Raw genomic sequence first — 24,972 nt, 5'->3', positions numbered from 1 at the left:
TCTAGAGCAGATTTTTTAAAAGGTGGTTCGTGAGATTTAGAAAGACAGTGGTGAGCTTTGAGGGTCCCTGTGGTTCTTTACAAACAAACTCAGTCAAACCAATGGGCCTGGATTTCTGCAGATAAATGTTATTTCCTGCCAGCTTCGTGGACAGATCAGAGAACCAGTTTTTATTTAAAGTCATCCTGAAGAGGGCACAGGTATAACTACCTTGTTCAAACTTTTAATCAACCAGTGTGGATCAGGGATTCCATGTTGGGATCACCTGGATCCCACCCCCAGGGATTCTAGTTTGATTGGTCTTGGGTGGATCTCTACTGGGCTGGGGCTCCCCAGGTGTATCTAATGTGTAGTTACAGTGGAACTCCTCTGACACAGGTGAGAGCTGAATGATGGGCACCCACCTGGACTCTTTACTGCAAATTGCTCACCTGAGTCTTAGGGCACCCGAATGGTTTACAGCCATACTTCCTCCTTGCTAATCAGTGGCCCAGCAGCATCGCATCATCTGGGAGGTTGTTAGAAATGCAGAATCTCAGGCTTTACATCAGAATGACTGAATGAGAATCTGCACTTTAACCACATTCAGGTGATTTGTATGTCCATGAGAGTTTGCGGAGCTGGTCTATGGCATTTCTGTGAGTGGAGAAGGGGACAGAAGTAAGTCTTGATGAACAGAGGTAAAGAACTCCAATTGCAGGGACTTCCCTGGTGGTCCAGTGGTTAAGACTTAGCCTTCCGGTGCAGGGGGTGTGGGTTCGATCCCTGGTCGGGGAGCTAAGATCCCACATGCCTCGTGACCAAAAAATCAAACAGAAGCAATATTGTAACAAATTCAATAAAGACTTTAAAAATGGTCCATATCAAAAAAATCTTTAAAGAAAAAAGACGTAATGGGAATAAAAATTTGATATATTACACTTAAAAAAAAAGAACTCCAGTTGTCAACAAGGGTAAGGAGGGTGATCCAACCCATTTACCCTGTATGCCAGGGAGACAAGAACATCTTGAGATTTACTTCATGTTTATTCTTGTTTTTCTGGAGTCCATTTCTTTCTAGTCTAGTGAGTTATCAATAAAATAAGCCCTTTAAGAACTTGTGTGTGTATTCTGAGAACAGTTGGGAAAGGGTTCTCAGAAGACGTCTGCTGCTCAGCAGTCTGACTTGGAACATGGGAGCCCCACGAGAGAGTATTAGCTGGTGGTAGTTGTGAACAGGAGGAGCACACCCATAGAACCCGGGGTCTCATGGAAGGGTCTGGAGGCTTAGGAGCTGAAGGGATGTGTGCCCCCTCTTCCTAAGATATAGGTAGGAGCAGGTGTGATCAGTGGGTAGGTGGGTGGTGGCAGCGGTAGTAGTGGTGATGCAGATATTTAAGTTGAATGATAGAACAAGGGGTTAAGAAGATTGGGGGCAGTCTGGAACAATGGGCTTCAGCCAAACTCAATGGAATTTAATCAGGGTAAATCCAAAGCTCTGCACTTGTTTTTAAACAAAGAAAGAAATAGCAGGTAGGAATAGCTGAAACTCTGAAAGGTGTGTTGACAGCCTGTCTCTAGGAGCTCTGTCAGAGTAGTCACATGCAGGACAACTGAAGAAGATGAGTTGTTCAGCTCGGACATGAGTGGAGGAACGCAGGCTAAGACGAGTCCTGTGTGGAAGAGGGAGTCAGTTCCTTTGTGTAGGGGAATGTGTGGAACTTTTATTCGAGGGTAGAAGTTAGCAGGTAGACTGAATCCATGTTTGTTTGTTTGTTTGTTTAACATCTTTATTGGAGTATAATTGCTTTACAATGGTGTGTTAGCTTCTGCTGTACAACAAAGTGAATCAGCTATATGTATACATATATCCCCATATCCCCTCCCTGTTGCATCTCCCTTCCACCCTCCCTATCCCATCCCTCTAGGTCATCAGAAAGCACTGAGCTGATCTCCCTGAATCCATGTTTGAAAACAAGAATTTTCTAACATTTATAGCTGTTCCAAGACTGAAGAACCAGCCCTGTGCCTGCGTGGGTCTGCGTAGAGGCTGGATGTTCTGGCTGGGATGTTACAAGGACGTCCTCTGTCAGGCGGGGTCTTCCACACGTGGTGGTCTCTTGCTCAAACTGTGTAAAGTATAACATATTCCTTAGACAACTACATTGCAGAAGAAACATCGCTCTTAGGCCATAACGTTTTTGGTCAATTTCTAGACCTGATTGATCTCAGACCTGGGTTGGAATATGGTCTGTAAACTCTCTGAAAATTTCAGCCAAGTGTGTGAATGTGCAGGGGTATATTTTCTCAGGGGAGAGGGGCTGTGGTTTTCAGCAAATTCTCAAGAGTATTCATGACCTCCCAAATTTAAGAAGCATGCTCTACCTGAGCTGTCCAATATGATAGCCATTAGCCATGTGTGGCTACAAAAATTAAAATTAATGAAAATTAAATTCAGAAACTCAGGCACACTAGCTGCCTTTCAAGTGGTTTGTGTGTTCGATTTTTTATCAATATGAGTAGTTCTACTGGACATGGAGTTTCCCTGCGGGGTCTCTGAACCCTCACTGAAGACTGTTTCTGGGTTGGGGACATAGCTGTCCCAGTTGGTTATTCCTGGAAGGATATTCTGGGATAGGGTTCCTGTTCCCACCCCAAGGTAAGTGGTGAGGGGTATGGAGGGGGCAATGCTTTCCTGGGTTCTAAACAACCCACGGCAAAGCTTATTGCATTTTTTTTTTTTTTTTTAACTGAGCATGCTCTCTTTATTTATTGCTTCCCTTGAAGGCATGGGCCATGTTTTAATTATCTGCTGTGGGGAAAAACAATAGGAATGCGGTGTGGCTCCCCATCTGAAGGTGCTCTCTGAAGCTGCCTGGGGGAAAGTGGCTTCTCCCACCCTCACTGGTACCCAGCAGCCCCAGTGAACCTTGCCTGAGGGCTCTTACTCGGGCACATGCCCCACCCCAAGTCAGCAGTCACCTCTCTGCCTTGGGCCTCTCATCCTGGAGAAGGGAGTGTGGTGGCTGGGTGAGTTGAAAGACCACATCAGGGGTCTCGGGAGTTGTCACTGATTCCTCCTCCCCTTCCCATCACTTCTTTATCGTTCCCTTGTGGACTGAGGGCAGGATGCTCAGGAAGAGAGAAGGTGTTGGAGAGGAATACGACCCCTTTATCTACCTTGAGCCCTGCTGCACTTTGGCTGGGAGAGTCCTTTAGGGTTGCTTTGGGCCTCTGCCTGAGTGTGTCTGTGCAGGGCCCAGGCTGCTGGCACACCTGGAGTGGACACACCCCTCTGTGGCCTTGTCTCCTGTCATTTGCTTAAGAAATCTGATAACCTAAGTTTTTATTAGTCACTGAGGGAGGGGAAAAAAAAAAGCCGGCGCCCCAGTGTGGGGTAACTGGCCAGCCTTCCGGTGACCACGGGGGGTTGCTTGCTTGCTTCAGGTCGCACAAGCTCTGTTCCTGCGCTGCTGGCTCTGACCTGTACATGTTCTAACTCCCTTGTGCCCTGTCTCCCCACACCCAGCCAGGGAATTCGTGGACAGAATAATGCACCTCCCACTACTAGTAGAGCAGCAACTCTAAATGCTCCAAATGGAAAGGGAGTTGCATTAGGTAGAGTCATTTGGGAGCGTTTGCCAGAATGCACGTGTCCCATAGTCCTCCACCCCATTTAATTACTGCCAGAGGAAGCCTCAGGAAGGGGTGTGGAGATGCTGGGTCAAAAACAAGTAGCAAGGTACCGGACCATAGAGTCTGTTCCCTTCTGAGCCTTTCTTGTGGGAAGGACACTGGGTGGCTCTCTCTGGTCTCATTTTGTTCTGTCTTTTTCTTGATTTCTCTGCCCTTTAAGAGTAAGCTCTGGGTACCCCAGTTCCCTGGTTGATGCTGGGAATGATCCTGGAGCCCCAGAAGAGAGAGGGAATGGCATCCTCTCACCATGAGCCTGGGTCCTGTCTGGATGGTTGACGCTGCAGGATGCGGTGGGGGTGTTGGGAGCCAGTGAGAGGAGAAGAGCTGGTGCTAGGAGGATACGGAGGAGAGGCACCTTCCTGGAATGCTTCCTCAGTCCCAGGACCTCCAGTGTCCCCTGTGCCGGGGGAGGGCAGCTTCTCTCTCTGGCGTCGCTTAAGTTTCCAGAGACAGGACGTCATCTGCTTTGACTGGTAAACCTGCAAGTTGCCTTCCCAGCCTCCTTCAGCACATCTCGCCTGGGACTGGCTGTGTGCGAGGCGCTGCGCTGAGCCTGAGCCATCGGTAAAGGGGAAGCAGCATTTACTCTGTCCTTAATGAGCTCACAGTCTGGGGAGGGAGGCAAGCGTGGCAACAGACTATTAGTCTGGTAGGGCTACAAGGGAGGGATGCCTTGAGGGCAGAGACCAGCCTTAGTCACTGTTAGGTGAAGAGAGACCATCGTGGAAGGGAAGGGACCTGTTTTGAGAGTTTCAGCGTAGGGATATGTGAAAGATGAGGGGGGGTACTTCTAGGAGGAGGGAGGCATCTCCCCTGAAACTGAGCTGTGCAGAGATGCTACTCGAATGCTCACGGCTGGTGGCAGTGGTGTGGAAGGACGCGGACAGACCACAGGGCACCAGCTGAGGGTGTTCATGGGTCCTCAAGGTGGAAGGTAAGATGCTTTGTGTTAATTATTCTTGGTAGTCTTCCCCTGGGGCTGCCCCCAGGTTTCTAAACCACTCAGTATTCCTGTCTCAGCTTCTCAATGAAGGTTCTGTGTTATTTGCTTGGATCCTGGAACATTTGGTGGTCCAAGGCTATTGAATTTGGGGTGGGGAGACCGTGATGAGGTTCATAGAATATAAGACCTTCTTACAAGCATTTAGGATGGCTTGTGGGGTGTGGGCAGAGCCACAGCTGCTGCTTGTCAGCCTGGGGGGGTCTGGGTGCATTCTGTTTGTTGGTATGGAAATATGCAGGTGGAGTTGCTGGCTGGCTCTGCTTTCCCTCTGACATCACTGGGTGCCTGAGTTCAGTCTGGTTCTATTGCATCTCCAAGGAGGAGCACCTTTTCTTCCTTTGCTGCTGTTCTTTCACCTCCTTGTCTTTCTCCTCCCCGAGATTGCCGTTGATACAGACTTCCGCTGCCAAAGCTAATTGTGAGGCCTGATCTGTGAATGAAGGCAAAGGCAGTTCCCATGACAACTGCAAAGAGTTTGAAATATAGGGGATGATGTGTGTGTGATGGGCTGCAATTACTTGGGTGGAAATTGATGTGTGGACACCGGTGACTTCAAACATAGGTTCTGAAGGTGGAGAGGATGTTGGGTTTCTTTGGCAGATCCTTTGTGTGATGGAGAGGGAAGGGAAGGTCACAGATTTCCCCCACAGTCGATTCCAAGTGCCTTCAGTGTGTGGAATGCTGGGAAAACAAAACAAAACAAAAAAAACCCCGGGGCTTTGAAGAGGCACGACTCTAGCCATTCTGGTTGGAGAGGCAGGACACACAGAGACAGATAGCAGTACCAAGTGTCAAATGAGAAACATTGGAAGTGCTGTCAGCTGGCAGAGGTCTAGGGTAACCTGAGAAGGCTTCCTGGAGGAAGTGGGGCTTGAACTGAGCTTTGAAGTAAAGCCCTGTGGGGAGTGACCTCCTTTAGGACACAGGCATGGCAAGAGAGGAGAAGTTGTCATCTACCCCCTGCCAACTCTAGAAAAGGTAGGTTGATAAGAAAATCATAGAGCTACACAGAGCAGCACCAGCTGTATTGCTACGAGTGGCGGGGGAGGGGGGGAGGCGAGAGCCCTGCTCAGTCTCCCAATTTTTCAATCTGTAGAATGGGCATTAATAATTCCTGTCTCATTGGTTTGTTTTGAGGGTTAAATAAGATACAGTACATCATGGTCCAGTTATGGGGCTTGGCGTGGCGTTGCTGCTTGGTTGATCCTCCTATAAACCCCCCCAAATCTGTCTCTGGATGCATCCCCATTTCCTAGTCTTTATATATCTGTGTAGGTTCTGGCCTGTAGGTAACTGTGTTTCTGAGGTTCTCTGTGTTGGGGTATTTTGTGGGTTCTGAGAGTGAGTTAATCCATTCACCTCTCCCTAGTGGGGAGGGCTGTGGCCCCATTCCTCCTGCTGGGAGTGCAGTGGTGTCTAGGGGTCATGATGGAAGGTGGGGAGGGACCTCCAGCTCCTATGCAGAGGGGTCCCAGGCACCTCTGGGTTGGTCACTGTGAAGCCCCAAGTGTAGAAAGAGGGGCAGATAGGGGAGGGGGTCAGGTGTGAGGTGTGGAGAATGTCCCCGCTGGAGGCAGAGTGGCCCCAGCATGCGCCTCTGTGTCTCCTTGGAGCTGTAGCGTTCCAGGTGCTTCAGAAAAGGGCAGGAGGCCAGGGTGGGATAGAGATGGTTGCAGGTGCCCTGCCTTGGGGACCACGGGCTCTGCTAGGGTGTCTGCAGTCTGCGGGGGGTGAGGCGGGACCTGTGGTTCAAGCAGAGAGTCAGGGTGGCTCTTGCAGCCTTGTGAGGAAGACGTGTGTTGGCTGAACAAGGCTCGGCCTCGGCTATAGTTCAGATGGCAGGTCGTGCCCTCCCAGGAGAGCAAGTATTCCTCTGATCCCTGGGGACCTCAGAGAACAGGTCGACCAGGAGAGTGTCCTCTACGTCTCAGTGCCCAACCCCCTGCCTCCCCACCCTCCTTGTGTAGAAACTCAGCTCAGCACATTCCAGCTCTGTGCAGAGCCTAGTGAGTAGGGAAGACGGGGCCCCTGCCCACGTGGGGAAGACGGCCGTGTAAATAAATAACTGCACTTGGTAGTGACGGCTCTAGAGGAGGCCCCAGGAGGAGTGGGTGAAGCTCCTGAGGGCTAGATGAGCTGGGAAGGTAGCAGTGGCAGGTGACATTTGGATTAAGCCTTGTACCATATTAGCTTGCCAGGTGGGGGAGAGGGAAGGGAACCTAGGCAAGGAGCAGCATCGCCAAGTCTCTGAGGCATGAAAATATTACTGTTCTTAGACCCATAGCTTAAAGGGAAGTGGTCTGGTTCAAGAGACCCTATCCCTCTTTAAGTTTCCCTGAGGTTGGCTGGGAGAGAGGGCTTAAAGAACTGGAATGAGAAACACCTGGGTTGGAATTCTAGCTCACCACTCACCAGCTGTGTGTTGATGGTCAAGTAACAACATCTCTAAGCCCATTTTCCCATAAGGTTGTGTGTGGACAAGTCAAATGAGATGCTCCCACAGCATGGTTGGCAGAGGGCCTGGTACCTAGCAGGGGCTTGATAAACTGTGGCAGCCACAGCAGCAACGGTATTGATTGTTACTGTCCAAGCAGTGTTAGTTGCTCTTATCCAGCAGCAGACTGTATGAGGGTGGGTGGGGCAGGGGTTTTGGGGACTAGGATAAAGGAGGGACTTCACTTGGCCTGGCCAAGGTAAGAGCCAAGGGGTGCAGAAGCCCATGGCTCAGGACAGTGCTCCTTGCCCTGCCTTGTCACCTGCCTTCCTCCCTGCCCTGGGGAGGAGCCCAGTAGGGCTGCTCTTTGCCCCCAGAGGTGAGGCAGGTGTGGGTCCTGGTGCCTTCTGGAGTCTCCTCACCAGAGCCCAGCTTTGCTGTCTCTCATGAGGCAGCTCGTCCCATTCTGAGTACCCCCTTGGAGCTTCAGGGAGGGGGCAGTAATTGGGCAGGTGTGGTGGAGTTGGTAGCAGAGCACATCACTGAAATGAGCTCTCCCACATCCTAACTAGTCCTACAAGTCACATCTGTGAGTTGAAAAGTAGCACACAATGAACTCTCTCAGAAATTGAGTGGTAGCTAGCAGCACCTGCAGTGTGGCAGGCACTGTGTTGCATTTTTTTCACAGAATCCTCACACCTTTGTATGAGGTAGCTGCTTCTGTAAAATAGAACTGCAAAGTAGGCTAAGGGAGGTAAGGTACCACCACCAAGGTCCTGCAGCTAGATAGTGGAGCCAGGAAACTGAACCAGATACATGAGTACCAGAGACCATATAAGGGTCCCCCTCCTAGAAGACAGAAGCTCTGGGGTGTTCAGCTACAGGGAGGGGATGGGGTGAAGCACGATGTCTCCTGGGTTGCCTAGGAACTGCAGGGCTTTCCTCTCCCCATTCTGTTCTTTCTCCTTCAGTCTCCTGGGTGCTGCAGCCTTCAGAGGCTCAGAGTCTGGGCTGCCTCCCCTCCTCAGCCTTTCCAGGGGATGGGAAGCCCTGAAGTCTGGAGGCGCCTCCTCCTGTGGCCTTTCTAAAAGAGGAGGAAACATTGAGGGTGGTGGTGGTGGTGAGGCTGTCTGGAGGGGGTGGCCTATGTTCAGGCACTAGGGATGAGTATTCCTAGGGTGAGGTGGTGTTCGTGTGCAAGGGAGGGCAAGTCTGACTTGGTGAGGCTTTGAGCCACAGGCAATGTTGGCTTCAAGAGGAAATCTGCTGGAGGGAGGGAGGAGTAGGACTGCATAATGGTTGAGAGTCTGGTCTGTAGAGCCGGATAGACCTGCCTTGGAGTCCCAGTGCTGCTGTTTTCTAGCTGTGTCACCTTGGGTAAGTTACTTCACTTGTCTTGCCTTGTTTCCTCATCTGCAAAATGGGGTAAAGGTTCATACTGCCAAGGCTTTATTTTTTTCTTCTAAGATTGCAGGGGCTATTGCTTTTATAGCGCCTAGCACTGTCCTAGCTGCTGCTAGGATGAGGCAGTTTGCTGGTGTCCTAGGGCTAGAGAGTGGCCTGAGGGGGAAGCCTGCCAGCATCTGCTCGACCCCGACGCAGTCTGCCTTTGACCCTGTAGATGCAGAGGATGCCTCTGGGTATTACCTTCTGGTCCCCGACTCGGGAGTTGTTGAGGGTGTCCCGGGATTCCCCGCCTGTCGGGGAGCGGCGGCGGGCCTGGGCCACAGCCAGCTAGGCTCCGGCACCCTTGGCTGTGCCCCCGCCTCCCGGCTGGGCAGGTCCAACCCCCGGCGGCCCTGCCCCCGCTCGGCCGGCGGCGGGGATTGGCTGGCGAGCGCGCCGCCCCCTCCACACCAGCCTCGCCGGCGGCGGGGAGGGGAGCCAAGCCGGCAGCTGGCCGCCGCCGCCTCTGCAGTGCCTCCCTCCGTGCGCTCCGGCGGGGATAATGGGAGGCCCGCCGGCCGATGCACCAGAGGAGGCCGGCCGAGGTAGAGCGGGCAGGGCGGGGAGGGACGAGGCTAGACCGGACGCAGGAGGAGGGGCAGAGCCCTCCTGGATCTTGGGAGGGTGGAAAAAGGAGAAATGAAAACAAAAACACTCTGGAAGGCGAATGAGCCCTTCCACCGCGCGTCTGGGTGGCAGCTGGAGGCAGGAAGATGGTCCCTGCTATCCTTTCTTTCCGAGGCCCCGTGCCTCCCCTTCTCCCCCTTTCCCTGCAGCGGTGCTGGGGGTGCAGCAGAAGGACTTTGCTGCTTTCCTGGTGTCAGCCTGGCTCATCAGTCTCTCCGGCTTCTTTTGCAGGTGGAAATAAAGGCTGGTGAAGGAGCCGGGCCGTGGGGGCAAGGGGCTGCTGTCAAGGTACCTTGTGTGTGTGTGTGTGTGTGTGTGTGTGTGTGTGTGTGTGTGTGGTAGAGGTGAAGTGTTTGATGGGATTGGATAAAAATAAAGGGTCTCCTCTGGTGATCCCTTAATCTCCCACTGTGTGTGTAGCAGCAGCTGAGGGGGAGGGGCGGCGGGGGTGTGGGCGGCCAATGAATTCTCAGGCCTGTGTGGGTTTTGTTTGGATTCTTTTTGCTTTCTCAGCTGGATGGTTTGGGTGCAGTTGGGATTGGGTTTGTTGAACTGTTTTTTTTTTTTTTTTAAGACATGCAACCCACTCCCATCCTTGCCTCTGGAAATCTCTCGAGAATGTCCCTGCCACTGTTGGTTTGCATCCAATCTGCAGAAATCCCGGGGCGGGGGGTGGGGGGGGGTGGGGGAGAGGTTAAGGGGGAGGGGGAATTGTGCTCCTGAGTCTGAAGCTGATAGGGTGTCATTAGTCATGCTGCTGTCACCATGGAGATGGCTGGAGGAGAGGAGGTGGTGGGGGTGAGGATATTTTGGGTAGGGTGGGGGCTGATGCAACATCATGACTGGGAATCCTGCAGGCGGTCGACTGCTGTTACTCTGTGCAGCTTGGTGTCTGGGGGACTGGAAGGGAATGTTACCAGGTGCGTGGGAAGTGGAGAAGGGGGCACTGAGCTTCTCCGTGTGGTTGTCTCGGGGCCAGGGCTGGGGTATTTGGGGCAGGGCAGAGTCTGTGGAATATAAGCCATTACGAGGAAACACAGATGTTCCTCCCTGGTTGGCAAGGACCAGGATCAGTAGGTTTCCTTGGGCTTTGCCCTGTTTTCAGGGCTGGGGATCCGCCGTGAGTTTGGGATTACTCAGCAGTATCCTCTGCTGGCCCAGGGTGGAGAAAACAGAGCAAGAGGCAGCTCAGTGTGGCTGCCTCTCAAGTCAAGAGAAGAGAGGCTGGGGAAGGAGTGTAGGGACAGGTAGGCAAGGCAGGACTGGATGGGACTTCTAGGAGGAGGGAGCCCATTCCTGCCCCTGCCTCAGCTCTGTCTTCTCCTTCAGCCCCTGGAGCCTGTGAGGAGCTGGGGGAATCTGGTTGCTTGGGTAGCAGGTGGGTGAGCTGCTCATGTCCCCAGATGCTCTGAGATTTTTCTCCCTGGAAATCCTCCTCTGGCTTCCTGGGAAAACTGCGGGAAGCTCCCTGGAGGCGCTGGAAGTACCACCCTCACTGCCTGGGTGGGGACGCTGTCAGGGAGGGGCTCTGCCTTCCCAGAGGGGATGGGGGCTACTGGGTGAGGCTGCGGGGTGGATCAGGAGCTGGGGTGGTTCCCTGGCTTCCTCCCAAAGGAACTTACATCAAGAAAGTACTTGGGGGAGGGCAAGAAATTTGCTTCTGGGAGAAGGAGAAGGGCCAGGTGGCATTGGCTCTCCTGGGGAGCTGGGCAAGCCTTGATGAGGACGCTAGTAGTGGGTGACCACCTGGGACAAGACCGTGGTAGGCCCCTGAGGCAAGCAGAGGTGGTTGATACTGGCGATGCTGTGCGTGGGGAGGAGAGAGCTGTGAGCTCACTCCACACCCCTTCTCCGGTGAAACCCCCAGGTGTCACCTCCACTTCCGCCTCTGGCCGCCCACTGCTGTAATCACCTGTGTGCTGTTGAGGGCTGTGGACACGGAGATCATGGAGTACACCTGTTCTGCTCCCCACCCTGGGGAAAGCAGGACAAGGGGATGAGGACAGGTAGGCTCAGGGAAGGGGCAGCTCCCTCCCTCCTCTGTGTCTTTGGCCTTGTCAGCCAGAGCTTCTCTCTCTGCTGGGAGGAAGGACTGCTGGCAGGTTTGTTTACTCCGGAAAGCACCCCCTCCTGCCTAATGATGGCTTCTCTTCAGGTCTTTCCAAGTGTGTTCTCCTTTCCTCCCTGCCTGCATTCTGCTGTCCCTGCCGTCCTGATGGAAGCTCCCAGCTTAATACCACCACCCTTAGTGTTGTGGGCATGGAGCAGGGCTGCCTGGAAAAACAGAGGATGCCCTTCAAACATGTCTTCCTCCTTCCCCCTTCTCAGAGTGGGGCCTGAGCTGGTGGCATTTTTATTATTTATTTATTTTATAAAATGTATTTATTTTGGCTGCGTCAGGTCTTAGTTGTGGCACGCGGGATCTTCATTGTGGCACGTGGGATCTTTTGTTGCAGTGCACGGGCTCTCTAGTTGTGACGCGTAGGCCCTAGAGCTCACGGGCCCTAGAGCGCGGGCTTAGTTGCCCCGCAGCATGTGGGATCACAGTTCCTGCGTCCCCTGCATTGGAAGGTGGATTGCTAACCACTGGACCACCAGGGAAGTCCCGGGCAGCGTTTTTAAAGCTCTGAGGTGTTTGTGCTTGTTTTCATCGTTGTCTGTTGGAAAAGCCTAGCCTCCTCTTGGTCCAGGTTGCCACTGCCAGCAAGCACTTGGATCTGAGCCCCTGTTCCTGGTGCCACCTTCCCCCCAGATAGTTTTCTTAGGTGGCCAGTTGAGTGTGGTGTCCCACATACTCTGGTGGAGCAATTTTGCTAGATCCTCTTCCGTCAGGAGGTGGTGGTGTAGGAAGATGTGTGTGGCGTGTGAGCTCATTCAGATCAGGCAAAGACTCTGGGACACAGGACAAAGGGGTCTCCCAGTCTGTGTTCCCACAGGATGGGCACAGGATGGGTAAGCCCCCTGGGTGAAGGGTATCCAGCAACCAACGGGAATGTGCTCATCTACTGTGTGCTGAGTCCTGCCAGGGTTTCAAGAATATTCATGATGTAGGGTGTGCGTTATGCCTGTCACAGGCATAGAGTTGAGCTTGATGAACGCACGTGGTCATTTACTGTCTAGCGTGTTACATGTCTACTCACGATACCCCGAGGAACATGCCATAGCATACGCTGTTGCCACTGCCTCCCTCTTCGCAGCCTGGACAGGAGTGAGTGCCCAGTGCCGAGAGCACCAGGCTGCCCTGCTCTCGGGCTCCCACACTGCTCCCATACTCTGCCCCATGGGAACCCTCCACTGGCTGAGGATGTGTGGAAACTGTTTTGGAACTGTGCCCGGGATCTCTGCCTTCTGTCTCTCCTTTGGGCCACTGCTCCTTTTGTCAAGGATCTGTGATCCTCAACTTGCCACACACCGTGGGTCACTCCTACTAGTTCTTTCTCGCCTGCTCTTCCCACTCTCCAGCCCTCTGTGTGGGTCCAGCAGGAAGTCTTTTCTCTCTGAGGTATGTTTACAAGCAGTAGTGAACTTGGGGAGATATGGAAGCAGGTGAGCATATCAGACGATGGTAGGAAAGGAACCAACCAAGAGGATTTCAGAGTTGAGTTTGAGAGTGGAAAGAGAGGGCTTCACCATGCACAATAAGTGGTAGAGTTAGAGTCCCAGAGCTCAGCTCCACCTCCTTGGTGACCCCAGCCATTTTTTAATGTTGTGGGAGAGCGGGAAGACTTTGTAGTACAGGTAGGTGAGTGAGCCGAAGGGAGAGCCTTCCTGCCCACCACGGTGCAGGCCCTGGAGCTACCTGCAGGGGTCACTGTGATGGCTCCTTAGCCCCCTTGCTGGGCTGGCTGAGGAGGGACCTAGGTGCTGGGCTCCCTCCAGCTGTAGATGGACATTTCTGCTAGAAACCATCATTGTGGTCTTGCCAAGTCCCCTCCCATGCCCCCGAGGCTGTAGCAGATAGTTTGGCTGGCTGGGGATGGGGGCAGGGAGTATTGGGAGGCCTTGGTTTGGCTCAGCTTTTGGGTATCTTGTCTTTCCCACCCTGACCTCCTGGGCTTTTGGCCTCATTTTCTCTCCTACTCTGGCATCTGGCAGTCATCTGAGGACTCCCCCTCATTACCAGCCTGTCTGGAGCTTCTGAGGAGGAGATAGCTTCCTTATGGATTAGTTTAGGAAGCCTTTGGGCAAATAGAGATGGGGTGGCTGAGACAGTTAAAATCCACAGATTATCACGCTATCCAGAACTGTGATCCTCTTCCCATTCACTTTATCTCCCTTTCTTCCTCCCTTTGTCTTTCTGCATTTACTGAGTGTTTACCACGTTCCAGGTATAGTACTAGGTCCTGAAAAATAAGAGAAATTATGATTTGATGTTCACAATATCACTAGAAGTAAGAGACATCGACCAAGTTGCCTAAAACTGTAACACTGAGCGCGAAAACCATCACTGGCAGGTGTTGTCGTTGTTGTTTTTAAATACAGTAAATGCTTTTGATCTTTGTGCTGTGGTTGTGAACTGGCACGGGGCAGACCAAGCCTCTCACCCCCAGCCAGCCCTGCTCTTTACATCTGCTTTCATCGTCGACTTAGTGGACCTCCTAGGACTTTGAAGGAAGCATCAACATGCCAACCATATGTTCAATAAGTTAGTGTTTCCAGGATCTGGCGAGTACAGATTAGTGTAGTGGGGGTCAGAAATGGACCTGCTGAGACGATAGCTTAACTTTGTTTTGTTTTAATTTTTAAATTTTATTTTAATTTTTTTGGTTGCACTGGATCTTCGTGGCTCCGCGCGGGCTTTCTCTAGTTGAGGCGAGCGGGGGCTACTCTTGGTCGCGGTGCGTGGGCTTCTCATTGTGGGGGCTTCTCTTTGTTGCGGAGCACAGGCTCTAGGCGCACGGGCTTCAGTAGTTGTGGCTCGTGGGCTCCAGAGCGCAGGCTCAGTGGTTGTGGCGCACGGGCTTAGTTGCTCCGCGGCATGTGGGATCCTCCAGGACCAGGGATCGAACCCGTGTCCCCTGCATTGGCAGGCGGATTCTTAACCACTGCGCCACCAGGGAAGTCCTGATAGCTTAATTTTGAAAGGAAGGTGTTGGCTTTAGATGTGTTGGGTTTGAGATTCAGGAAAAGCTGGAAGAAAATACTGTACCTGGGCAGTTTACCTTGAACCTGAAATTGTCTTCTACTCATTTGAAGTGTGTGGGTCCTGGAGCCCTTACTGCTTTAAGGAGCGCCCATGAGGCCACTGGCTGGGAAGAGGAGGATGAGAAGTGCAGTTGTCCAGTTTCTTTTCCTGTCTAATCCCAACTCTCCTACTCTTGGGTTCTTTCATTAGCCATGCGGCAGTCCCTGGACTTTAGTCTCCTCTGTAAAATGAAGGGGTTGCCTCCAGAGTTAGTTTTTCTCAAACTAAAAGGGGGGAAGGACCTTTTTCCTAATTCCCAAAATATTGCAGACCAAAACAGGTCCTACTTTGTACAACTAGTTGGCAGCTCTAGCCACGTGTGGCTCCCCTCAGGAGTTCAGCACCATCTAGACCAATCTGTTAGCCATTGGATGAGATGGTCCAGCGAATGTATACTTGGACGGAGCAGCAGGTTCAACTTGCAGTGCTGGTTTCTAAAGGCTTATTCTTGGTTCCTGTGTTTATGTTGTGGTGAACTGGTGATAAACAGTTTATGGGCCATTCCCTGAACAGCATTACTTTAGAACTTTGCTTCTGGGAGAGCAGAGGGTCTCTGTTTTGACCCCTGTCTTCCGTAGTCTCAATATTGGGGACAGAGCCACCACTTGGAAGAGTAGAGACCTTGCTGCCCCCGAATTCTCTTGGAATACCTCAAAAGATTTTACTTGCATCTCAGCCTCTGTAGATAAGGATGCCTCCTGTCTGTCCTTTTATATCTGCAAGTCTCAGGTTCTCATGGTGGATCGTCAGAACCTGTGGGGCAGGACTGTGTGTGTGTGTGTGTGTGTGTGTGTGTTTGTGTGCTGCATGACTTAGAGGAAGAGAACAGTTAAGGCAGAGGCCAGGCTCCTGTAGCTGCCAGAGTGAACTTGGGCCCTGCCAGACACTAAAGTTCCATTGCCTTGGGCAGGGTACCTTGACTTCTGAGCTTTCTCCATTTGGTGGCTTGAACAAGTTCAGGCTGTGTGAAGAGGGTGCTGCCTGACTGTACCAGGCTGTGCTGGAGCCAGAGCCAGGAGACCGTGCCTTCCCAGTTGGGATCATTGTTGCCCTGTACCAGAACTCTAGTGGGGGAATACAGAAATGGATTTCCAGTGGAGTGCTGGAGGCTGTGCTCAAGAGATGCCTACCCTGTTTTCCCTGGCACTGCAGATTCCTTTCTCTTCTCCACCTGTGCTCTCCATCCTAACATGCTCTTCTCACAGCCTCAGCCCATCCCCATTCTCACCCCTCGTGCTTTGAGCTCAGCCCTAAGTAGACTGAGCAGAGAGAGGGCCTCCAAGAGCACTGCTTTGCAGGGCATGGGCAAAGGACTCCTTGTGTCAGAGTTATCTAGGAGCTTGTAAAAACGCTGCAGGGCTGCCAGGCCGAGAGAGCCATCTGTTGGGGTCACTCCTGTGGGTTCCAGTCACATAACTAGGTAGAATGGATGCAGGATGACTGGGTGTGGGAGCCCCAGAGGTGAGTGTTGGAACCTCTCAGCAGGTGGGTTGCGTGGCATCCCCTTTTCACTGCCCCTACCGCTTGTCCCTGAGTCAGGTCCTACCTGATGATTGAGCTATACACTGACCTCTGCCCTGTGGCCCTTTTTTCCACTGTTACTTCCCCTTGGTTCCTGTTTTCCAGCTGTGGGTTCCCAGTGGTGTCATTTGGACCCTGGGTAGTAGTTAGGGCTTAGTTCTGGGGTTATGTGGTTGGAGTGGTATATGCCTTGGGGCTGTATTGACAAGTGATCTGGAGCAGTCTGAACACCCAGCTGGGAGCCAGAGCCCAGGGTTCGGTGTCCAGCCCCTGGGAAGCCCCTCCCCCTTACTTTCCAGAGGCTGCCTCCTCCATGTGGGGGTCTCTGCTGAGGTCTGGGGAAGCGGCATGTGGAGGGAGACCTGGGCGGGTGGCAGGGCGCTTCAGCCCTAAATACTTGCTCCCCTCCACAGCCTCCACCAGGATGCGCAGGGGCCACGCTTCAGCTTGCCTCCAGAGTTGCCAGCGGCCGGGCCCTCTGGTTCAACTAGTTTAGTGCATCTTAGAATCGTCTGTGGAGCTTTTGAAAAAGAAAATATCAATGTCTAGGCCTCAGACCCAGAGAATCTGATGTAACTGGTCTGGGGTGGAGCCCAGGCCCCAGCATTTTTCACAGCTCCCTAGGTGACTTAAATGTACACTCAGGGTTGAGAGCCACTGCCCTCATTCATTTTGGCTTTCCCTGTGTCTCCTATATCCCTGGCTTGCCCTGGAATTTTTTTTCTCATCTATTGATAATTACAGTGAAAATCTTTCCAGATGCTGTATTTATTAAGACAATGAGACATGTCAGGCAAAATACTGGATTGAGTGTTCTGATCCATAAGTTCATATTAAAACCAGAATTTAAGAGGGAAATTCTGTAGCTGATGACAGAAACTCAGTGTTCTCCTCTCAGCTTTTAATTTTAAAAAACTTTTATTGAAGGATAGCATCCACACCATAAAAGCACATACTGTGTACAGCTTGGTGAGTTTTCACAAAGTAAGTACACCTGTGTAACCAGCACCTGGATCAAGAAATGAGTACCCTCACCCCATTGCCATTGTTCAGAATTTCTGAGGCATTTGGGCAAAGTAGGTGAAGCTATGCTTAGTATAGCAGTGTTTGCTTGCTTTGGGCCTGGAGGACTTCAGCTGGTCCTCTCTCAGGAACACCTTTACATGCCTGTGTGGGTGTTCCTGAAACTGAGTGGATTTCGAGGTGATAGGGCGCAAGGCAGAGGAGTCCTGCAAGCCCCTCCCTGGTGTTACCCTCTATTCTGTCTACCCTTTACTTCCTTTTCCACCTTGGCCTTTAGGCTTGCCAGTCCTCAATCTTGGCTAAATCCAAAAGTCTGTAACATCTTTTGGCTTTTTAATCTCTTTTTTGATTGTATAGATACTACATGTTCCTTGGAAAAATTAGAAAATAGAAATAAATAGAAGGGAAGAAATTTGTCCATAACTCACAACCTGTTTAACCATTTTTAACTGGAATATCCCTCTGCACTCGATTCTATGCACACTGGATGCTTGTTCCGTGTTCTTTATAAAATTGGAGTCATGCTGCATTATAGCCCACTTTTCCCTACATAATAACTCACTGCAGTGCTATCTGTTGAGCACTTACCATGTGTGTGTCTCATGGGGCAAAGTTTTCATAGTTCTCTCTCTCATAGTTCTCATGACAGCTCCAAGTCAGATGGTGGTAGCCCCACCTTTCAGATAAGAAAACTGAGATTCAGGACAGTAGTATGACCAAGGGCCCATGTTTCATAAGGGGGTGGAGCTGGAATCGAGGCCAGGGATGTCTTTTTAACATGGTTTGAAGATAAAAGATATTTCTCCTTCACCTACTGATAAGGTGAACTGTGTTAATACAACTCTTAATACTGAACTATCTTTGCATTCCTGGAATATACCATGGTTGGTAATGGGAATTTTTTTTTTTTTTTTTTTTTTTTTGCGGTACAAGGGCCTCTCACTGTTGTGGCCTCTCCCGTTGCGGAGCACAGGCTCCGGACGCGCAGGCTCAGTGGCCATGGCTCACGGGCCCAGCTGCTCCGCGGCATGTGGGATCTTCCCGGACCGGGGCACGAACCCGTGTCCCCTGCATCGGCAGGCGGACTCTCAACCACTGTGCCACCAGGGAAGCCCGGTAATGGGGAATTTTTTTAAACATGCTGTTTTGATTTGATTTATTAATGTGGGAGTTTAGCATCTATATTTGTGAGTGAGATTGATCTATAATTTTCATTTTGTGTTTTTATTGTCAGATGTTGGTATTAGAGTAATGGTAACTCCATATAATGCGTTGTGAAACTTTTATTCTTTCTTTGTGCTCTGGAACGGTTTAAATAGTCATTTTATTCCTTAAGGATTTGGGGAAAAAAAAAATCTGCTGGTGAAACTGTCTGAGCCTGGTACCTTTTTTGATGGATGGGTCTTTGCAGCTTTCAGATGTTTTTCCCCCTGTGACTGTTGGTACAAAACACTTACTTTGCCTTTTCCATGAGATCTGTTTTCAGACTTATTATTGATAGCATAATGCATATATGGTTATTGGTTTTCAGTTTCCTCAGTATCTGATTTTTTCACTTTCTTAATTTCTAATGTTGTATATTAATTTTGTCTCTTTTCCTTCCTTAGCTTTGCCAGTTTTATGTGATATAAAAGCAGATTTGTCAGTTGTGCTTTCTGTTTTCTAAAGCATTAATTTCTGCTTTCACCTTTATTAATTGTCTTTTTCTTAGGTTTATTTGGTGCGTACTTTTTCTTTCTTTAAAATATTTATTTATTTATTTATTTGGTTGCACTGGGTCTTAGTTGCGGCTCACCAGCTCCTTAGTTGCGGCATTTGGGCTCCTTAGTTGTGGCATGCTAACTCTTAGTTTCAGCATGCATGTGGTATCTAGTTCCCCGACAAGGGATCAAGCCCAGGCCCCCTGCATTGGGAGCAGAGAGTCTTATCCACTGTGCCACCAGGGAAGTCCCCAGTATGTGCTTTTTCTAGATTCTCAGTTGGATCCTCAGGACACTCTATTTTTTCTATCTTTGTCTGCTTTTTTCTTCTTTGATCACAAACACATTTAAAAATATGACTTTTTCTCTAAGTTATACTGTGGCCTCCTTCTCCAGGTTTTGATATTTTATGTCTGTTGGAGTTCTTGGGGAGATGCCGATGGCTTACCCAACCTGAAAATACCACGTCCTGATGTAGCCTGACTCCCTTCCTCCTAACACAGGCCTAGTAGAGAATCCCTGTATGTGGAAAAATGTCAAGGCCAGACAATGCAGTGCCTGCTTACTTTTGGGGGCTTTGTCTCCAAACCCCTAGGAAGGGACCTAGTAATAGCTTACCAGCTTAGCAGACAGGACCTGTGGAAAACTTTTTTTTTAAACCCAACAAGCAAAATCAATTTGAATTACTAGGACCAGAGCATATCCTAAGCCCAAATTGAAGTTTTAGTAGTATTTAGAAAAGCCTCACACATTAGCACCGGAGAAAATGAAGCTAGAAGCTAAGGATAGAGAGAAAGAAACATTTGACCTAGAGCTCATGGCCCAGCTGAGCTGGCCTAGGCTGCAGGTTCAAGTCTTGCTCCCTGTTCTTTCATGCACCTCTAGAAGCTATGGCCCAGTTGGTGTCCTTGAGGCTGTGAATAATGTCCTAAGATGGAGAGGACAGTAGAAGACAAGTGAGGGATCCATAGTGCTAGAAGAAACAGGGTGGGCATTGATCTCCTCCTGTGCTCCGCTGAAAATCCGTTTCTGTGTTCCCTCCTAGAACTCGGAGTGCTGGCAACAATGGTTCCAATTAGGAAGGCAGAGTCTCCCCTCTCTGGGTGCAGCAGGGCCTGGTGTGGTGTGGGGAGGCCTCTGTAGCCAGCCTGAACTTGTTCAAGCCAGCAGAGAAGGACTTGGCCCAGGGGTCACACTAAGGGAAGACAGTGCAGCACCTTGCTGGGTAGAGTTTCTCACCCTTTATCTTGACTCCCTAGAGGACACTAAAGGCCAGGGGGAGGGTATGGGCAGGGGACAGAGAAGGGATGAACTTCGAGTTCAACCTAGAGACCGATGACAAAATTATTTTTATTCTTTCATTTTCTATTTTTCTCCAAAGTGGAAAAGAAATTTTGGGACTTTAAATAAAAGTAGTACAAGCCCATTTAAAGAAATAAAATAATATCAAAGTATGTAAACTGAAAACTGAAAATCCGTTTATCTTCTCCATCCCAGTATAATCTCTATTAACAATCCAAAATGAGTACATGACCCCAAAATGAGCACATGAACGTAATGCCTTTCCTGCAGTAATGTGTTCATACCATACCTTTTTTGGGGTAATCTTTTTTTTTTTTTTTAAAATACAGTATGTTTTATTTGTTTTTAAAATGTTTATTGGAGGATAGTTGATTTAAAATGTTAGTTTCTGCTGTACAGCAAAGTGAATCAGTTATACATATACATATCGGGCAATCTTTTATTTGCTCGTAATATGTTGAGGCTATCTTTCAGTGTTGGTACACTTATCTTAGCCTTCTAAATGGCTGTGGAGTCTTTCATTTTATGGGTTAATTGTAATTGTTTCCTTATTGATGGACACTTATAGTTACAATTTCTTGCAATTATAAATGATGCAGTAGTTTACATATTTGTACATATATTTGGGGGTTCTTTGTTCAGGTGTTTGTATAGGGCAAAATCATATGAATGGAGTTTTAATTGACACCACCAAATTACCCTCCAAAAGGTAATTTGATAATATCTATCAAATTTGCTCTCCTACTAACACTGAATGAGGAATTACCAGTTTTTAATTTTTGCCAATTTGGTAGGTGAAAAAAGATATATCATATTAGTGTATTTAATTAGTGAACTTGAGAATGTTTTATGTATTTATTTATTTTGGCTGCACTGTGCGGCTTGCGGGATCTTAGTTCCCTGACCAGGGATTGAACCCAGGCCACCACAGTGAAAGTGCTGAGTCTTAACCACTGGACCACCAGGGAATTCCTGAGAGTGTTTTAAATGTTAACCATTTTGCACTTATTCTGTGTATTACCTGTTATGTCCATTACCTACTTTAAATTAGATTGTCTTTTTATTGATCCATTAAAGTTCTTAATATATTATCAGCATTAACCTCTATTATATTTTGAAAAAAAATTTGGCTTCTCATTTGTCTTTCACTGTGTCTGTCAAATGGAATTTGATTTTTGTACAATTGGAATTCATCAGTATTTTGACATCCAAGTTTTTACTTTTTTTTAGAAGAGAACCATGCAACTCTTTGTTTTTTAAGTTAATTAATTAATTTTTGTCTGCGGTGGGTCTTCATTGCTGTCCGTGGGCTTTTTCTAGTTGCTGGCGAGCAGGGGCTACTCTTCGTTGCGGTGTGCGGGCTTCTCATTGCGGGGGCTTCTCTTGTTGTGGAGCACGGGCTTTAGGCGAGCGGGCTTAAGTAGTTGTGGTGCATGGGCTCAGCAGTTGTGGCGCACGGGCTCTAGAGCGCAGGCTCAGTAGCTGTGGTGCACAGGCTTAGTTCCTCCGAGGCATGTGGGATCTTCCTGGACCAGGGATGGGACCCGTGTCCCTGCATTGGCAGGTGGATTCTTAACCACTGTGCCACCAGGGAAGTCCCAAGTTTTTACTTTATAGTATAGTCTTATTTTACATATTTAGATCTCTTTAAGCTGAGATTTATTTTTGTATATGGAATAAGATAAGGATTGATTTTTCCCAAATAGAAAGACTGTTATCTCCAGTCTGTTTATTAAATATTTATAGTTTCCCAAATGGTTTATAATTCTACCTTAAGCATTTTATAAATACCCATATATTCATGAGCAAATGTTTTAGGGCCTCTCTTCAGTTCCATTGAATTATTTGTCTGATTCTGTGTCAGTATTTCATTGTTTTAATTACTGCAGTTTTTATGTAACAATTTGGTTTAAACAAAAACAAACTCATTTTTTTCCACAACATTTCTTTGGCTTTTCTTTTGCCAAATGATTTCCTTTTCCAAATATGCTTACAAACAATTTGTCAAGTTCTGTGAAAAATGTTGGGATTTTTCAATTGGGATTACATGGAATTTATAGATTACTTGGGGGAGAATGGACAGCTTTATAATGAGTCTTCCTATCCAGGGAATAGGAAGTGTATCTGTTTATTCTAGTCTTTTTGTGTGCATCAAAGTTTTTTAAAGTTTTCTTCATATGGTCTTATACATTTCTCATTAAGCTTATTCCTTGGATACTGTAGATTCTGTTGTTGTTTTTGCCTTTATACTTTCTAGCCGGCTATTGCAGGTATATTAGAAATGCTCTGGTTTTTGTCGGCTCCTCTGTGATGGCCAAGCAGCCCCTTGTTCCCTCACTCCCTGTATGCACTGTCTGTACCAATGCAGTGATACTTTAGTGCCTGGTATGAATTCCTCCTGGTGAGGTGCTCATCTTGCTCAATTTCGTTCCCTAGTACCTGGCACAAAGCCTGGCATGCAGTAAATCCTTTTAATAAATGCTGTGGAATCAAATTGATGACAGAGACAATGAGCTTCACCTCCTCAAAGTGTGACAGCCTAGGCCAACGTGAGGAGCAGAATCTAAAGCAGCCCTGGCAGCCAAGCCTGGGAGCTGTGAGGCGGGTAACAGAGACGGGGCACCTGCCCTGTCCCCACAGTAAAAAGAAGGTCCTGGGCCATTTTCCCACAGGCCGATATCAGGGAGGAGCCCTCTGAACCCATACCTCATAATTACCCTGGGGCTGATGCCCACTGGTCATTAACCCTCATTAGCACTAAGTAATAGGGAGAGCTGCCCTCGTGGTTTCCAGATACCTGAGGACGGCATAAAACAAACTTATCTGCAACTGCTCTTTGGGGATGAGGATTCATCAAGGCTGGAAGCAGAGCTTGTAAGACCACTGGTGAAATTGGCTCCGCGTCTGTGTGGCTGGTCTCCTTTCTCAAATGTAGTGTCTTCTCTCTACTGTTCTCTTCCAGAGTCTATGACCACCCCCCGCCCCCCCCCCAGCCCCCCGGCCAGGATTTCTAGGTGAAGTTTATTCCTGTCAATGTGCTAATCCTTCTCATTGTGTTTTCATTTTAAGTTTTTACTTGTAACTGGGGAATGGAAGGCACATTTTCTTGGTGGAACTGTCCAGTGCAAGCCACTCTGCCTTGCTGCCCTGCCGGTCTTACCATAACCACAGGTCCCTGATTGCTGCTGCCTAGGAAGGCTGGACCCACCAGGACCCATGAATGAGGGACTCCTCATCCCTGGGGCATGGGGTCTACAGACCCGGAGACACGAGAATCCCCGCTGCCGTTAAGCAGAGGTTGGGATTTCTGCCTCTTGGTCTGTGTAAAAAGAAGGTGGGACCAAGCCACAGGAGAGCCTTCCCGGCACCACCCTCTAACCTGTGCCTTGCACCAAGTAGAAAATAAACTCCAAGCAGCCAGCAAAAAAAAAAAAAAAAAAAAAGGTGTGGGGGAGGGAACCAGCTTGGCTCGTGCATGTGAAAGAAATAGCAATTACAGGTGGGCTGTGAGCCACTTCCCAACCCTTGTGCATCTGGTTCAGTGTGTCACCGCGTTGCGTTTTACTGCAGCAGTGAATGGTTCTCATTTAGCCTGTGGTCTGTGCTCGCCCTCTCCTTCAATGCTCAGGGCGGCAGAGGAGAGATAGAAATTCTTTCTCTGGCTCTTCTGCTAGTTCATTTAAACCCCTGGAAACGGTGGAACCCAGGGTACCCCCATGAGGCCAAGGAGGAGGCGGGAGCACTGCTCTGGACCCCTGCCCCATCCGAGTCTTACTCCTTCTTCCAGTGCCCAGCTGGGGTGGAGGAGGTCGCCATGGGCCCTGCTGGGGCCATGACGAGTCCTCCAGCTCCTTGTGGCAGCCCCAGCTGCATCTCTGCCAGCTCTGGAGGAGCTGCCTTCTCAGGGTGCTGAGCAGAAACTCTTGACAGATGGGCCTCCGTGAACCCATGGAGTTGGTCCAAGTGCTTCTCCCAGAGCAGAGTGCATTCTGGCAGTTACGCTGCAACGTGGGGCTGCTCAGGGCTTTGGCTCACCTGTTGGAGAAAGCCTTTTCCTAGGCCCGACCCATACCTGCTTGTCGCCCTCTTCCAGGAGTAGGGGCACTGACCCCTGACAGGTGGAGCCTGCGTGTGCACATGGTGGGTGGAAAGAGACTGATGTTCCCTGCCAACCAGGAAGACACTCAGTTCACCCAGTTTCTGAACTAGCTGGGACTTCCTGCTTTTCTGCACTCACCCTCACTCCCATAGGGTTATTGGAGGGGGATTCTCAAAGGGTAGTTTGAGGACCACTGTGTCTGAATCCCCTCCATAGACACACAGGGTTGCTATCTGGGGGTGGGACCTGGGAATCTGCATCTGCAGCCAGCTTCCTACAGGTAATTCCTCTGTCCACAGGAGTTTGAAAACCTGCCAGTCTATGGAGTAATGTAAAAGGGGCTCTGTTTATTTGGGGCTCCCAGTGCTTGATGAGGACAGAAAAGACATGCCTTTAAGTGCTCTGATGGTTTGTGGAAAGGCATTATGCAAACGCTTGTGAAAAACCAAGAGAGACTAAGTGTAAAAGCTATTAAATTTCAGATAATATCAAACTCTAGGAAATTGTTAACTTTTTTGTTGTTTATTACGAAGAATGCAAGTTCATTGTAGAAAAATCAGGAAGTTCAGGTATGCAAATAGAGAAAATAAAACATCTGTGATTTTACCACTCAGAACTCCTGTTAATATTTTTATAGCTTTTAAAATTTTATAATCTTCTTATAGCAGTCATATTTTTTTAAAATTTAAAAGTCTTTATTGATTTTTACCCCCGATTATAAAAATAATGCATGTTTATTATAAGCTATTTTTTAAAATAAATTTATTTATTTTTGGCTGCGTTGGGTCTTTGTTGCTGCGCACGGGCTTTCTCTAGTTGCGTCGAGCGGGGGCTACTCTTCGTTGCAGTGCGTGGGCTTCTCATTGCGGTGGCTTCTCTTGTTGCGGAGCAGGGGCTCTAGGCGCGCAGGCTTCAGTAGTTGTGGCATGTGGGCTCAGTAGTTGTGGCTCATGGGCT

The 24,972-nt window shown here is 49.3% G+C and overlaps 1 protein-coding gene across 2 annotated transcripts in view; it reads left to right on the top strand.

Annotated features, from left to right (window-relative positions):
• The window catches only part of TET3 (tet methylcytosine dioxygenase 3), a 108,553-nt gene that overhangs the window by 7,534 nt on the left and 76,047 nt on the right, over positions 1-24,972 (top strand). The window contains exons 1-2 of one of the 2 annotated variants that reach the window (XM_060027502.2): positions 9,042-9,103; positions 9,417-9,473. In XM_060027502.2, the coding sequence (XP_059883485.1) occupies positions 9,080-9,103; positions 9,417-9,473 (81 nt within the window). In that variant the 5' untranslated portion in view covers positions 9,042-9,079. Of the gene's footprint in view, positions 1-9,041; positions 9,104-9,416; positions 9,474-24,972 lie in introns of those variants that run through there. The other variant, XM_060027501.2, reaches the window with a different exon arrangement.

The sequence above is a fragment of the Delphinus delphis genome, chromosome 12 (genome assembly GCF_949987515.2).
Source record: "Delphinus delphis chromosome 12, mDelDel1.2, whole genome shotgun sequence".
In the NCBI taxonomy this organism is placed as follows: Eukaryota; Metazoa; Chordata; class Mammalia; order Artiodactyla; family Delphinidae; genus Delphinus; species Delphinus delphis.
This window is presented reverse-complemented; position numbering and strand designations above follow the sequence as displayed.